A 16269-nucleotide genomic window follows, 5' to 3' on the forward strand; every position below is an offset into this window, starting at 1 on the left:
TGCACCTTTTACCGTTTTGGTTCTTATGTGTGTAATATTTATTTGTTCCATTTTACCAAGTTCCGTGTGTGCAGTCATCGGCGTAGAAAAAGAATGTGGGATACAAAAAGCAGCTCAACAGGGTTCAAGTCAAAGCCGTAGACAACTTCAAAGTTGTCATTCATGACATATTGAACAACGTACAAGTGAGACTGGAGCAAGAAAACAAGTCGTTTGTATCTCGTGTAATGTGGGCTCAGCCAGTATGTAGTATATTACGTTGGAGATGGCCCCATACAAATCTGCAAATGTCTCATTTAATGTCATAATGGAAAACTACAAAGTCATGTTCTTGTAGCACAGTGAAAGACCTCATTGGGTTTGTCTTCATGCCAAATTCGTAGATTTCCTACAATCCAAGGTTGCTGCTCTGTGACAGAGCATTGGTAGACCGTTGTTTTTCAAGTCTGTTGAAGCTAATTGGGAAAGGGGGGAGAGGGGGCGGAATCTCGTTTTACTTCAGGAGCTATAAGATTGGGCAAGACAGGGTGAACAAAGAGGACTTCTTTTCACATTTCAAATTCACATTAGACGCCAAGCGGGCGCGCTGTATGCAGGGCGCTTAGCCTTTACCAGTTATTGTAGGGGAATTCCACCAAAATCCGACCAAGCCGTGTACCTCGACATCCTCAATCTTCCGTAAAAAAAAAGTCGGCTGAGGCCAAATGATAAAAAAGCGATGTTTCCGATGCCAAACTGCAGCCGTTTTCAAGAGAGTGGAGGAGAAAAAAATTCACTAGTGTTCCGGCTTGACGCCAGTCGCGACTATGATGCTTCATTCTTGCTATGTGTGGGAGTAACCAAGTTCAACATCTAATGAACTCGCGGTTAAAAGCGTACAAAAATACTATTCAGCAGGCCAGTATGAGGGTTTGCAATGTGTACCATTTTTGTACCAAGATCATGCAGAACATTTTCGCTGAGTCATACTGCATTCAAAGCGGGCGCAGTTCACGTGCAAAATAAATGTGTCAAATGGTCGCTAGACATACCCCCTGTAAGCAGTCTGACGTCACTTACATCCTCTGCTCACCTTCAGGTTACACCAAGCTAGCCCAACAGTGGCGAAAGTAATCTACTTTTGACATCACACCCAGTTTCTTCTTCATGCTGGCAGTGGAGGCATCGAAGTAGTCGCATTTTTTTGCCACGGTTTTTAGTTAATACAGTTAAACTCCTTAACAACGAAACTCAGGAGACAGCAAAGAAAATTTGCAGTAAAGGTATTTTCGTTAAAAAGGTGTTCGCTGTAAAGGAGTTTGACTGTATCTCCGCAGTTCTAATCAATGTCGAGTTCATACTCCACATGTGAACGGATTAGCAGCTAGGAATGCATACATATGCTTGCAGAGGGTTTTGAAATCTCTTTGTGGTCCCTGTAATTCCTAATTCACGTGGATCTTGAGTTTACGCAGGGGAAGCATCGGTGAGAGGGCTCGACGACGCATGCGCATGTTCGCCACCCCACTTAAAAAATTAGCCACCACACCCACAGTGAGAATGAATACTAATTTTTGCTGTATCCGTAGATGAAGGAAGAATGATCTCTAACACGTAAAAAAAAAAAGAAAAAGAAACGACATCTTTAATGGCGCTTTTTTTTGCTAGAAACGTCGAAATGGGACAAATTTTGCAGTACCATCTACTGAATCAGGACAAAGGCTATTGCGACACTGCATACACATTGCGTGAAATTTATGCAAAAAGAAGGAGCTTTAAAAGACTAAGTTCTCTTTACACTTCTGCGACGACTGGTTCATACTGAGGAAAGTGTCAAAAAGAGGACATTTTACCGTTTGCTAGCAACTTTGCAATTTTTTTAGAAAGTAACTATGTGACACACAGCAACATGAAGTCGTCTACTTCTTACAGATAAAATGGTTAAAAAGCAAGTGAGCTGGTGGCTAAGATCCATGACGAAAAACCAGAGACTGGGAAGAAGACGAAAAACAGACGACACAACGTCTGTTTTTCGTCTTTTTCCCAGTCTCGGGTTTTCGTCATGGGTCTACTTCTTACCCACGTGCTAGGCAACAAACAAAAAATGTGCCGACATCGGCGAGCATATACAGTTGTGGTTGGGTATAAGCCTTCAGAGCCATGACTGGCATCGTGCCTGTAGGCTAGTGTATGTTTTTCTCCCCCTCCTTATCGAAAATGGCTGCAGTTTGGACACTGCAAACGGGTTATTTTTTCATTGTTTGGCATCAAGTAACAAAGATATTTTTTGTTGCCGGAAGATCAAAGACAAAGACGGTACACGGCCCGGTCGATTTTAGGTCGAACTGCTGGGTGAATTTACTGAAGGGTGAATTTACGGGTTTTACCGGGTTTAACCAGAAGATGCAAAGCTCGAAGGATTGATTCAACACGCACGCATATAATATATGCATATAGTTCTATTATTTACACGCAGTGCTTGCCATTGACGTTAAAGGGGCTTGTGACTAAATCTGCAGATGGATCCATACTGGCATCCCTTTTTTGAGTTGAAGTGTCTGCAAGGAAGGGTCCTGAAAAAGAGAATTGCAGTCACTGAACTTCACAGGATACTGCACAATATGTAACACTCGACAGATGTATACGAGTATTTTAACCTGAGTAAGTGATACACAAATGAGACAGACTTAGTTGACAAGGTCGCAGTGTGCCAACACCTTGGACCCTCCCCTTTCCATGTGAGCTAGTATCTTTAATAGGGATGGAACAATATGTATATTGCCATCGATATTATCAGTGTTTTAATAATGTCCAAAAGATACCTATACTCATATTGTGAATATCAATAAACGGGGCATTTATCGTTATCCCTTACAGCTTTTTGTAAGAAACTCATGAGAGCAGTACAGATCTCACCTGCAGTTGAGATGCACTACGTCCGGTTTTGGTTATTTGCATAGCAAAATTCGGCAATGGCTATTTCCCCAAAAGCCCCCAATTAAAATAAATTAATGAACTTCAGGAAATTGGTGATGTCGTAGCTATGCGCTCCCTTCAGCAGAATGTCTGCATGGCCGTATAAACCACACCTACAAAGACGGCATCTTCGCTGCTCTCATAGGCTTTTATTAAAAATTTGTAACAGACAAAAAAACATGCTCACCATATTCAACAGCCTGTATATGACAGTATGATATTTTTAAAGGCCGGTTTGACATTGTTTAAAGGGGCACGGCAGCTGCTACATATTCACAGCACCAAAACATTTCGACATCATATCGACACCAAACTTGCAAAAACAACATGGGCCATTGTTGCATAAAAAGTACACACAAAACAAAAACTGGACTACATCAAATGCAGTTAGAAAAGCATTTTTCAAGTTTTTTTTTAGCCTTTTTTATGCAACTATGGGCACCATTTGGGAGTGGGAACCGAGGGGGAAATCCTTCTCCCCCATGTACTGAGAGTGTGGCACAGATGCAGACCAGCTGGTAGACAAACTCCATAATGTGAAAAGCCTGAGTCCGGGCACAATTAGACGACTGCCCAAACTCAGGCTTTTCGTATGTTATGCAGTCCCCCATGTAAAGTCCCCATAGCACCCCTCCTGAAATACCTTTCGGGCTCGCCACTGCGATAACCAGAAGGATGCAAGCAACGCAACTGCTATCAAAGGTAGCTTTTCTACGTTCATCAAAGTTTGAACTGAGTTACCAGAAGGAATCAATGTACTCTTTGGCGCACTGCCAAACGCATACAAAATGTGACAACATTGCGGCAGACGGACGGTCCCTGAGCTGCCACCATACATGACATCCGTGCAGCGCAATAGCAAGCCCAACTACAGGCTGGAATGGACCTCGTGAGGGAACATGGGTATTGCCTGCAAACGCGTTCACCTGTTGTTGAAGTCATTGTACTCTTCGGTGCGCATGTGTGAACATCTGGCCAATTATAATGGTGGCACGCTTTGTCGTGGGCCGCTTCTTAGCATTACGATACAAAAAGCGTACAAACAGAAGACACAAGTAAGAGAACCCTCAACAGCTTCTTGATGGACTAACCCCACGCCGCTTACGTTCCACATTTTCAGTCACCGCGTCTGCATCTCCCGCAGCAGCATATCTGGCAGATCTGCAAACTGTGTGCATGCGCGGATGCTCCTCAGCACATCGCCTACGCCAGTTATTCTCAATCCATGTTGCTTTGCGATCAATCAGAACCACAAGATATTGCGTCGCAACACCCCACCCCCCACTCCCCCGATCTCACAATACCGCAAGTTTTTCTATTTAAGCGCATAAATAGTAACGCACAGAGGCTGATGCTGAAATTTGATTCGACAGCTGATATTGTCACAGATAGTAAGACAGGCTAGAAACCCATCACAGACGGCAAAATAAACACGTGGCAGAAGGGATGACTGTTCCTATTCATTAAAGCAGTGGTTCTCAAGTGGGATCCGCGGATCCTAAGGTGTCCGTAGAGGCCCCTCCTGGGCTCCGCCAGGTCCTCACTTGCCAATGAGCTTACTACGCCTGCGTGTGCATCTGTCGAATACAGATACAAGTACCACACTTTGTATGAGCAACATTGCCCCACGCTTCAGTGCGCTGGTAACAAAAATAATGCAATGGCTAATCATTCCTTCATTGCTACTTGTGCAATAAATATGTAGTTAATACTAAATTATCTTACTTTTGAAGCAGTAACAGCATAGTTTGTGCTCGTACCTGTTGCTCTCTTCTGCGTGACCTTCAAGGGGTCCCCCATCACCCCTCCCAGCCCAGAATGGGTCCACTTCACATGCACGACCTAGAGCCACTGCACTAAAGTGAGCTTGCTTTGTAGACCGTGTGGTCCGCTACCACAAGTTTTGGGGGGGTGCAGAATAGTGGGCAGAGCGTGGTCTATAGATATCTCTTCTTTACAGTTTCTTAGCCAATTTGCGATCCCCCTGGGGGTCTAGACCCACAGTTTGGGAAAGACTGGTCCACGCTGCAACTCCGGGGCTCGCCGCGTCCTTCGTGTTGCCAGATGACATGGATGATATCATGTGAGACGCGTTGTCACACATTCAGTGACAAGTGGCATGGCCGAGGGGCTAGGGGTATCCGCTAGTTGGTGATAGCAAAGGTCGTGTGTAAGATTACGAGGCGGTGTGTTTATATCCTAACAGCGATGGTCTATGGTTCTGGCCTCCTGGTTTGGGGAGCAGAATTTTTGGACGAATATTGCACATCGAGCTACTACATGAGCAACAGAACTGTACTTACGAGACGCTGTAGCTCTGGTAGAACCCGGTGAACACAGTGTCCACTTGAACGGTCCTGCTGTCCACAATCAGAAACTCGTCTTCCACTTTGTAGATGTCTATTTGGTCGAGAGACAGCTGTTCCCCACGCGGAACTCCTTCGCTCATCCTCTCCCTCGAAAACCTCTTCAACGAGTTGCAAAGCTCCTTGTCATAAATGAAATCACGCCCTTGATGCTTCTCTGTGCGGCCCAGAACAATAAAGCTGACCGTGTCTGCGCTTGGGACTTGGTCCAATTTTTCCAATTTTGATGGTTCCTCTCGGTCCGTAGTTGCACTAACAACGTCTTCGAGATTAACAGAACATTTTGTTGCTTCCCAGTCATCCACCTGTATACCAGTAGCAGTCTTGACCGAGCACTCCTCTTTGTCGTCTGGGTTGGCAATCATTGATAGCTGGTCTTCGTTTAGACTAACCGCAGCAAGAACAATGTTGTCTACTACTGCATATCCGAATACGGTCAATGTATGCTTTGCGCCGTAGCTGTCTTTGACCTACAAAAAAAGAGAAGAATGCTTTGGACAGAAGTTAAAATGTTTGTGAAACTCAAGTAAGTAACATACGGGTGAAAAACTGGGCATGTTAGTATTGATCTTGCATGGTATACTAGCACAACATGACAAGGACAGAAGGAGAAAGAATCTAGAGAACGAAAAAAAGACAAGCACCTTGCCCCGTTTCTCCTTCTGTCCATGTCACATTGTGCTAGTACACCATGCAAATTTGAGTAAGTCAGTATTATCTAAAACAAAAAGCAAAAAGCAGGCTGCAACTCAATGAACAGATCGTCCTTCAAGAATCTACTTCTGCACAGACTAAATATGCGGTGTTTATTTTATTAATTTAAGCAATACTGCAGGCCAATTTCTATAATATCAAATAAGAGCAAAGGCATCTGGTGGTGACAACCTTGGTCCTATATAAGACAAAGACTAGAAAAAGCTCAGTGGAGAAGAAACATCGTAAAAGATAGGAACACTGTGTTTTCTCATGCCAGATGGCAAAGAAACATCCGCATATGTTAAAGAAAATCTAGTGTGCTCCACGAACGAACCTTGTCGCTGTCACAGTAGAGCTGGTCTTCAGGTTCCTTTCCAAATGAGCACAGCCGTCCGAGACAGAAGATGAGGGCCTCGGCATGAGAAATTTTTGGAATGTTCCACCCTGTGTCACAAGTTCCATATGTTTAAAAAAAAAAAAGCAAGCGAGCAAAGTACAGGTTAAGTGGATCATGCCTGCAGATCAGCTGAATTGAGGCCTCAAAATATCTCACTCCTTAAAGTTACAGTTGCCTCCAGAACTGTGTATATGAAACATGTGCCACAATGTTTCCCTCGGTTTAGTCTACAGGTTTTCCTGCCTATTTTAATCCAAATGAAATTTGAATTAATTTGCATGCCATCTGATTTAATCCAGGTGCCATCTGAAATAATCCAGCTGTGGTATTCAATTTAATCAGAGTGCCATCTGAATTAATCCATGGTCCAATGCTTGTAAGCACTACAACCGTACACACGAGGGACATCCCCCCGGAACATTCTAGTGGAAGGAAAAGTAAAAAGCTGCTGACGGGAATGAAGTTCTACTGGGTCTTATGTTGTGCGTTCACACAGAAGCGAGATGTCGGGAGTTGGAGTGGAACTATAGCAGATGACACCATCGGTCATGTCATCTGTTACAGAATACCTTGTGACTGAGCTGCAGGATATTCCCCGCGGCTAGGAGAGGGTGAAAAGCCATGACGCACATAGCAGACGACCTGCTGCCTGTTACGGAATATCATATGACTGAGGTTGTGTTTCTCTATTGGACTTGAGCAACTCGAGAGTTGATAAAGAGAGTCTTCTTGGTGATATCGCCGCACAGCTCTCGTGACGTCATCCCTGTGGCTCCCATTTAAATTTGAGGATACACTAGAGGTGCTCGAGATTCAACTCACAGCGACTCTTCTTTCTATGCAGGTCACTGCAGTCAATGACATACGACGGCTCTCATATATGTCATGACCGACTTGCAGGTCGCGTGAATTTAATTAACGAACACAACCTGAGATGCAGGGTATTCCGCATGGTTAGAAGAGCGTGAGAAGACATGGTGCACATAGCACACAACACCATTGGTCCTGTTGTCTCCTATGGAATATCTTGTGGCTCAGCTGCTGAATGTGTGTCATGTCTTTCTATGCTCTTCTAACCGCTTGGTCACAGCAGCTCAGTCACAGGATACTCCGTAGCAGACAACAGGACCAAGGGTGTTGTCTGCTATGTGCATCATGCCTTTTCGTGCTCTGCTAACCGTGTGGAACATCCTGCAGCTCAGTCATAAGATATTCTGCAACAGGTGACATGACCGATGGTGTCGTCTACTATATACTTCCGCTATAACCTATAAACTCCCGATATCACAGCGCTGTGCAAATGCTCAACATAAGACACAGAACTTCAGTCCTTGTCAGCAGCATTTTACTTTTCCTTCCACAAGTATATTCTGCGGCAATGTCCTTCATGTGAATACCTTGTTATAGTACAGTGCTTAAAAACAAATGGATTAATTCAGATGGCACCTGGATTATTTTAGATAGCACACAATTTAGTTCAAATGGCATTTCGATTAAAATGGGTGGGTAAATCTGTACTTCACCAATTTGCATACATATTAAGTAAACGGTGATTATAAGTTTGCCTTGCCTCAGCAGCAGGGTAGCCCCAGCAGCAGCAGAAAAAAGTACATTGTAGTGTATTGTCCCTGGTGATAAAACTCCCCAGTCATCATCATTTAAAGTTGTTTTACTACATAGTAGGTCACATGCAGGGGCAGATTCAGAGCCTAATTTGGGGGAGGGGCCTTTGTCGAAGCTCTTAACTGGGGAGAAGAGAGAGCGGGAAACAAATGTTTTTCAGGCAATGCGCCACCCCCCTAGCTCCCCCAGATCTGCCACTGGTTACATGCTACTTGATTGGAAAGTACCCCATGAAGACATCTCTCTCTCCTCAGGAGTATGCCCACGTGACCGCATAGCTCACCTACAACGACGACGTCTATGCTGCTCTCATAACTTTTTTATCAAAAATCTGAGACAAAAAAATCAGAACACCCTGCGTGTATATATTTCTACGTGTCATAGTTTGTGGGACACACAAACCCTTGGAACAAACTGCAGCATCGAGCTCAGACATCAGAAGAGCAAGAGCCTCGGCCACCGCTTTTGGTTCGTAGAAGCATGTCTTCTCCCGCGCCCACATAATTGGCGGAGATGTCTGCAGGCCGCCTTCGGTGGCTCAGTCAGTAGCGTGTCCACCTGCTGATCCCAAGATTGCGGGTTCGAACCTGGCCGAGGATGGTGGGAACTTGGTGGAAGGGTACAAGTTGCTCAGACACGTCGTCTTCTGCGAGCGATGCTAAATGTGGTGTGTAGAGATTTCGGCGCACATTAAAGAGCCCTCAGTTGGGCAATCTATCTACAGCACTGTTTCCACTTCCGCTATGAAGGCTCAAGCCAGAAGTGCTCCTAGTGCGCAGTGCCTATATGGTAGTGACAGTGATAACGACTGGATCTTGCGTGGAACTTGAACAAGACACTCATTCACAGATTAAAATACATCACCCGAATTTGTCATAAGTGTTGTCCATGGAATGTTGGTAGTGTGGGCAATGGAGAAGAATGTGTTCCCGATTTCCCAAATCTCTGCACCTTTGCTGTAGTACTTTAAACATAGGTTCACATGCAAATAACCTTCTCTTACATTTATCCAGCATATCACAATGTGAAGTGTGGAAACCTAGTGTGGTTCTGTTTTCTTCCGCAACTGACTAAGAGGTTTGACAGTGACAGAGCCTGTTTAACAAAGCTAAGCACAAAACCGAAATACACTATCGAAACTGACATGTATGAAGACATTTACCATAAAAGCATATTTTACTATTTTACTCAGCTTTGTCTGGCTGTAGATAGCTGGCTGTACAGCAGAGCTGAACTGCTTGATACTCCTGAAGCCTTTTATCTACTTTTCTTTTCAAACTTTTTTCTCATGGCATAGTCCACTTAACTAATAGATGGCTAACTTCAGAGTTTCAATGAGTGAGACATAAAAAATGTGAGCTTTTTTTGAATGCGCATAGGTTAAAGGATGGTGGCGTAGCAAAATACCTGTAGACGATGCCCCATATTTCTTGCGACCACCTACCTTTCTCGGCAGCAACACTTGAGATCTCAGCGTAGCGCATCTGTAGATGAAGCCCATCCAACGGTCTCAAAAACCATCCCGTGTATAGTGGGTAGATTTCGTCCCACTGCTTTACCCTGTCATTCAGGTAGCCTTTCCCTAGTCGCTTTGTGTTTGATAGTCTCAGCAGCTGCAGAAAAAAACTTGTACATGTTAAATCTTGCATGTGACATGTCCCATGTACAACACTTTCGCATGTAAAAAAAAAAGAATACGTGTAATGATAGCTGACCAGTGGCAAGAAACTGACATATACAGTGAAACCCGCGTATAACGATATTGACGGTAATCGCGAATTCCATCGTTATACGGGGTACATCGTTAAACGAGGGCTGACCTAAATAGCGCGTCCCCGAAAAGTCGCGCGCCACCCCGCGTGTAGCAAAAGAAAAAGAAACAGATGCTAAAAAAAAAAAAATAAACGCGAAGCTGTGTGACATCGCGACATCGCGGCTTGGGAAAACAGCGATCAGAACTCGTGGGAGGAACCAGACAACATAGCAGGACAACTTCTGGCAACACTACACGTCACCATTCCGCAAGTCGGCTTCACCTAACGCCTGTGTGCTCTAGGAGAAGCTCGCTTTAGAACACTGTCGCGCGACTCGCGGGTGGAAAGCACGTGCTAGGCCTTTTGAATCATCTCGCGAATCTGAGCAGCATTGGCCAAATACGGAGACATAAAAGCGTTACCACCTACCTCTTTCACTGACAGTATTGGAAAATGAACAGTCGCTGTCTATTTTCTTGCCTCAATTTTTATTTTGGTTTAATTCTTTTGACGTGAATTTCAGATTATACGAATTTTTTCCGCTACCCCGTGAGATTCGTAGCATCGAGACTCTACTGTATCTTATCGCGGTGAAAATCGCCGCGTGGTTACGCGCACGGGACAGCGTCCAACATCGTTATACGAGTACTCGGAACCACGGTCTCCATCGCTATACGCGGGTCGTTTCCCCATAGAACCAATGTATATTTTGACGGTAAAATCATGAACCATCGTTTTATGAGGGTTATCGTTATACGCGATATCGCTATCCGCGGGTTTTACTGTAATATGACAAACCCTGGAAACATTGATATGTTAGCAATGTATTTTTCATGTGTTTCATCCATGTAATTCTACAAGATGCAGATAAGTATATGCTGTTCTTTAATGTGACCGCTGTTGACCAAATGGAAATAAAAAGCTGCCACGCCAGTGTTCCATGTGACGCTTATCTCCTCGCGGAATGAAAGACTACGTTACCTTGACAGGAATACAAAAGGAACAGCATGCATTCATTGTGTCGTGTGTAATTTCAGCACAAAGAAAGACGCAATTTACCCTTTCCCATTTGCGGAGACCAATGGGAGGCCGCTCAGGATTGTCGCGCCTCGTAAGAAAAGAGGGAGCTCTGCATTTACATCACAAATAATGCAACGGATGAATCCTGTGACTTTTGCACTGTTGTCAATGCATCTATTATTTGGCTAGGAAAAATTTTTGCACTTCAGTGTCCCCTTTAAGATCATGATGCAAGATATTTCACAAAAATGTGCAGCCAATTATTTATAACTGAGGTTGCAGCCATTGGCCTGTTCTCCCATGAAGTCGCTGAATGCCCTAGTTTTAGGTTCGTGAGGCGTGAGGGCCTATCAGGACAATAGTTGCTTATCACTAGGGCCTGGAAATTCAGGCACTAAAAGGGACGGAAATAGGCAGGCATTTAGGCCCAAAAAATACCAAAATAGGCAACAAAATGTAAAAATAGGAATGTTAATCTGGTACACTCTTTGGCTTTCTTGATGTTGAGAACGCTCCATCAAGGAAAACATGCTCGTTTAAAGGCTACGGTAACATACTAGCCTTGACGTCTGGTACACGGATACTGCGGCAGTCAGGAACCACTCTATATTGAGTAATACCCACCCTCAAATATCTTGAGGGGCCCAGAGAAGCCAAATCTTTGGATCAAATGCACGCAAAAAAGGAACAAAAGGCGCAAAAACGCAGAAACGCAATGCAGCACTAAGCACGAACTCGTATGTGCACTCGCACTTATACCTCTTAAAAAAGGCTCTTATAGCATGTACGAATGCTGAAAATGCCAACAATTCAACTCGATAAAAAGTCGATAGAAAGGCATGCAACCCTGAAAATGTCGTATTTAGGCGTTTCTAGGCACTTATAGTCAAACGCATAAAAATCCGGGCCCTACTTATCACGCTTCAGCAATTCTCAAAATAGTTCCCATCCTTTTCGGTTTCTCCGTCTTAAGGTGGAATCCCATGACACGCGACACGCTAGACATTCCGTCAGTGTACCCGCTGTCGCAGGTGCAGCTACCCGGTCCATTTGCAAAGTGGTAGCAGCTAGGGACAAAACTACATTTGCGAGAGAAAAATGTGTACACTTTAATTGATTTCGTGGCATACTATCCAGTAAAAAAATTTTCAATTGAAATAAACAAAAGTGGAAAATAAACACATGACACACGTGTCTGTGGTGATACTGTAGTCGTATCCATTACCACACAGGTTTGGTCACACACAATAATCACAGATTCAGACAGCCACTTTCCACCTACAGGCACGAAATTTCATTGCAATAGAGATGACTGGCCACCTGCACTACGCTGCTGCCCCCACATATCTATCCTTTATCATTCACTCCAGTTACATACCAACAAATCTAGCAGATTTGGGCAAACTCCTTGCGTTTGTTGACCAAGAGTGAGGGAGGCCCCGCCTCCTGGATGCGGGCCAATAGGAGGAGGCGGAGGGCAGGCACTTCCCAAGCCTCTGCTCTCGCCTAAGAGATGGCGCAGCGTTACTGTTGTTTTGCCTGCCGCTAGGCTTCTGCCATGGCGCACCAATCTAACCAACGGCTTCGCCATCCATTAACCTCCGTACGCACAACTCCCGCTGGGCCTCGTTCCCATGTTGACGGATTAGACTGGTGTGCCATGGCAGAAGCCTTGCAGCAGGCAAAATAACGGTACCTACATTCCTGTCTAAGCCTCATTCAGCAGTTGGTTGGATTGGTGCGCCATGGCAGAAGCCTTGCGACACACGAAACAACTGTAACGCTGCGCCATCTCTTAGGTGAGAGCAGAGGCTTGGGAAGTGCCTGCCCTCCGCGTCCTCCTACTAGACCGCATCCAGGGGGCGGGGCCTCCCTCACACTTGGTCAGCAAACCAGAGCCGTTTATAGAGAGAGTTTGGCCATTAGGAGAAGCCTAACTTGAACCGCGTCACGCGACGTCACGGCTGAACGACCTCCCTCTCCGCACTCTATTGTTGTCCAGTCGTCAACCTGTCGCCGACGCCATGTTGATGCAAAGCGTTGGTCACAATGCAAGGGGGAAGACACGTGCGCGCGTACCTACGTCCTTGGAGACCCCTTTGTCCTTGAATCCTTTCAGTTTGGTAACAAAGCCCCCATTTCACAGGCGCTTGTGGGTGATAAGCCGGCGACCCTGGTAGATTACATTGAGCGTGACAAAAGTACAAGTCGACCAACCGGCGAACTGCATCAAGATGGCGCGTACCTGCTGGCTGATAAGCGGATTTCGCTTGGATTCGGGCTTTTTGGGCGGTGTAACGACGACTCTGACGTCAAAACAGGCTCTGCCCGTGAAGCGGCAAAAGGTCAAAAGATGGCCAAACTCTCTATATATACAGCTCTGCAACAAACGCAAGGACAGTCCCTCTGGCGACATGCGACAAATATCAATGACATGCAAGATATTGTAGCCGCGACACAGCTTTTTTCTAACTTGAGTCCGGGAGTGCTGCCCAATTTTTCGCTTGTCGTGTGTGTTATGGGGTCCTGGCTTTATTCCTGTGCCATCACCAATGGCGTCAGGATGTGTAGCTGTTTCTCACTATCAGTGGTTCAGATATAAATTTCGCCAGAGCGCGTAAAGTGCATTCACCTCTGGGCTGGTTGACACCTTCCTGTTGGTCTCTGCCAGAATGATGGTGTACCCGTAGAGAAGTGCAAGACGAATATAACGGGTCACTTCGAAGCCACGCACGTTGCTGTTGCGGTTTATGATGACAGGAACATTGTCTTGCATATACTTTTCAATTCTGTGGAGAAACATATGTCACATTGAAAGACTATGTGACAGTCACAATGGAGGAAGGCATTTAACTTATATAGTACACGCCTCAATATCGTGTTTTCTGCGCTGGTAGGACTCAGAAACTGTGAAATATTTTGAAATCATGTTTGGAACCCGGCAACACATTTCAGAAGCAAGCATTTTTCATCTCCTGCAATTTCGTTAGATGTACAGCTCTCGTCAACCTCAATAATAACACTGGAAAAAAATATGGTGAATATGGTCTCGTTTCCGAGCGCGATTACAGCATTCCTCGCGGGCCATAAGGAAATCTTAATTGAACAAAATTATTCTGTTAGTTTAACGCAAGGATTTTGTTCACTTCATATTCCCCGAGTGCCCCCAGGGTGGCTGATACTGCGCTCGGAAATGAGACTGAATTTTTTCGAGTGTTAATTATTATTAAGGTTGACGGGAGCTGTACGACACTGTCCAAAAGGGATGATTCCCGCAATGGTGCTTTGTCATTGAAAAGTATCGGCAATATCCTTTTACTCACTTGCCATAGCAGATTACATGCGACTCTCCCACTGCTTTCTTACTTCTTGGTCCGGCCACTGGTCCGAGAAATACTTTGTCCGCCCAATACATTTTGCTTCCGTTATAGAGTTCCTCGAGAAAATTACCAAGAACCTTCTTTCTGGTACCCGGTAAGCCACGTATGATGAAAAAGATACGTCCGTGTGTGTTCAGGAACCGCACACTCTCACTGTCAATCGTAAATGGGAAGTTGAATACGGCACCCGGATCGTCAATGTCGTCCGTGGGATCTGTTTTCTCGTCAAATTGGTTAGACTCCATTCTTTTCTTCAGTAATGTTCAGACCACGAAAGCACGTCGTGGAATCGAAATTCCTTCTCACTTCAGTCCAGCGCGCTGCCAGGTTATCTACCACCTACCACCTCTACCACTGTAAAGTTTCGGATTAGGTCGCCGCGGATCCTGTCATGCGTCACCCGTGACCACTGATACTGATGATCTATGTATAAAGGCTGGATCGCGCATGGGAGAGGGGCTCGTGGGGGAGAGGCGTGCATTCGGGCCGCCATGTTGGGAGGCCCTAAAACGCAGTGTGCGCCCATAAAAAACAATGGGAGGCAACGGAGTTTGTGAGTATTTATTGCGCTGCAGGCGTTGATCGTTGTTTGTCATCACACAATTTTGTAAGGTGCCAGTATACTGATGTATCCTAACAGTGTTTCACAGGTGTCCTGTCGTTCGATTCTTAATTACGTTATGTTTTGCATTCCGAAACTAGACCGTCACGGCAGTGCAGCGCTGGGGATTGTACTACAGTACGTTTCCCAGCTAATATTTCAATAAGAAACGATGTGAGGTTAACAACAACCATGTATGTAATATCCCGTGCTGCGTTCTGGACAAAAATTGTTCCATAAAGAACGGTCCGGGATGATATATACTCGCATGGCAGAAAGAGATCGTACTGTAGAATCACAGCCAGTCGTGTATGGGTTTAGTATGATTTATATCAAGCATCGCCGCAGAAACAGTCTTTTAGTAAACGACAGCGGTGCTTTGCCTCGCGAATATGGACACACCGAAGCAGCCCTAAATACTTCACGCAATTAGATCACGCTCGTTAGGACAGTTAATCAGGTAGTGATGTAAGCTTAACCATTTAAGTTACTTAGAAAGTGGTAACACCTCCTTGAGACACAGGACTTATCTCTTTTTGAAGTACAGCCCTTCTATGTTTGTTTGCTTCTTCCTTTATTTGTTCTGATTATTTGCAGGCGTGGTTGTGCCAAACTGAATGTCCTTCTCCAGCACTCACATGCTTTTGTTGAATACAACTGCAGCGTGAGAAAAGCTGCTTGGGGACGGGGTCCTGCTATCCAGTCCTGACTTTGTCATGCTTGTTATGTGGAGCATGTTCCAAACAATGCAGCTCCACGTATGGTCTTCAAATTGCAACAGGACTATTTGGAGGTTGAAACAGTTGTGATTTTGTCATTTTGGCCCTCGTGTACCCAGTCCGTGAAATGCAAACAAAAAAGTCTAACACGATATGCTTTTGTAATGAAGATCACTGATGATGAGTAAAGAGAATATACAAGTTCAAGTTTATTCAATATTTTATATCATTCATTATATTATTCAACATTTTATGTCAAGTTTATACAACATCAAGTTTATTCAAGTTCAAGATTTATTTCTTGCACTTATGCGTTTCAGGATACAATGAACGTGCAGGGAGGTCGCAAAAGGCTACATTTATTGTTTTGTGACCTTGCTACAATGGCAATATATATTTTAGGAATGACAATGGTCAGGTACGCTCTCTAAATTTGTAGCACTCAATTTCAGGTTGGAATGAGCAATGAATAGCAACTTCCCCACTGATATTTTCTCATATATGCTAAATTTTAAATTTAATGTGATCGAATATGTGATAATGTAATAATAATATATAAGAATATAATATGTGATAAATGAATGTGATCAACAGTAGATGTAAACAACATGAGTAGCCAGAGAAGTGCATTCTCAATAAATAATTGTCTTCTTATAGCGTATATGTGCATGCCTATTAACTGAAACAATTATCACAGTTCCCTGACAAGTTTTAATTTCTGAGAGTGTACTGTAGAAGCTGCTTAGATCTACAACAGT

General features: G+C 44.5%; 1 protein-coding gene across 1 annotated transcript; it reads right to left on the minus strand.

Annotated features, from left to right (window-relative positions):
- Window positions 1-282: 282 nt before the first annotated feature.
- On the minus strand, window positions 283-14615 carry LOC135391617 (2',3'-cyclic-nucleotide 3'-phosphodiesterase-like). The gene is made up of 6 exons (XM_064621936.1): window positions 14135-14615; window positions 13444-13600; window positions 9482-9650; window positions 6352-6461; window positions 5259-5791; window positions 283-2552 (listed from the first exon to the last, which is right to left on the minus strand). Exons 1-6 carry the CDS (start codon window positions 14434-14436, stop codon window positions 2471-2473), a joined length of 1353 nt encoding a protein of 450 aa, XP_064478006.1. The 5' UTR covers window positions 14437-14615; the 3' UTR covers window positions 283-2470.
- Window positions 14616-16269: the final 1654 nt, after the last annotated feature.

The sequence above is a fragment of the Ornithodoros turicata genome, chromosome 4 (genome assembly GCF_037126465.1).
Source record: "Ornithodoros turicata isolate Travis chromosome 4, ASM3712646v1, whole genome shotgun sequence".
Lineage (NCBI taxonomy): Eukaryota > Metazoa > Arthropoda > Arachnida > Ixodida > Argasidae > Ornithodoros > Ornithodoros turicata.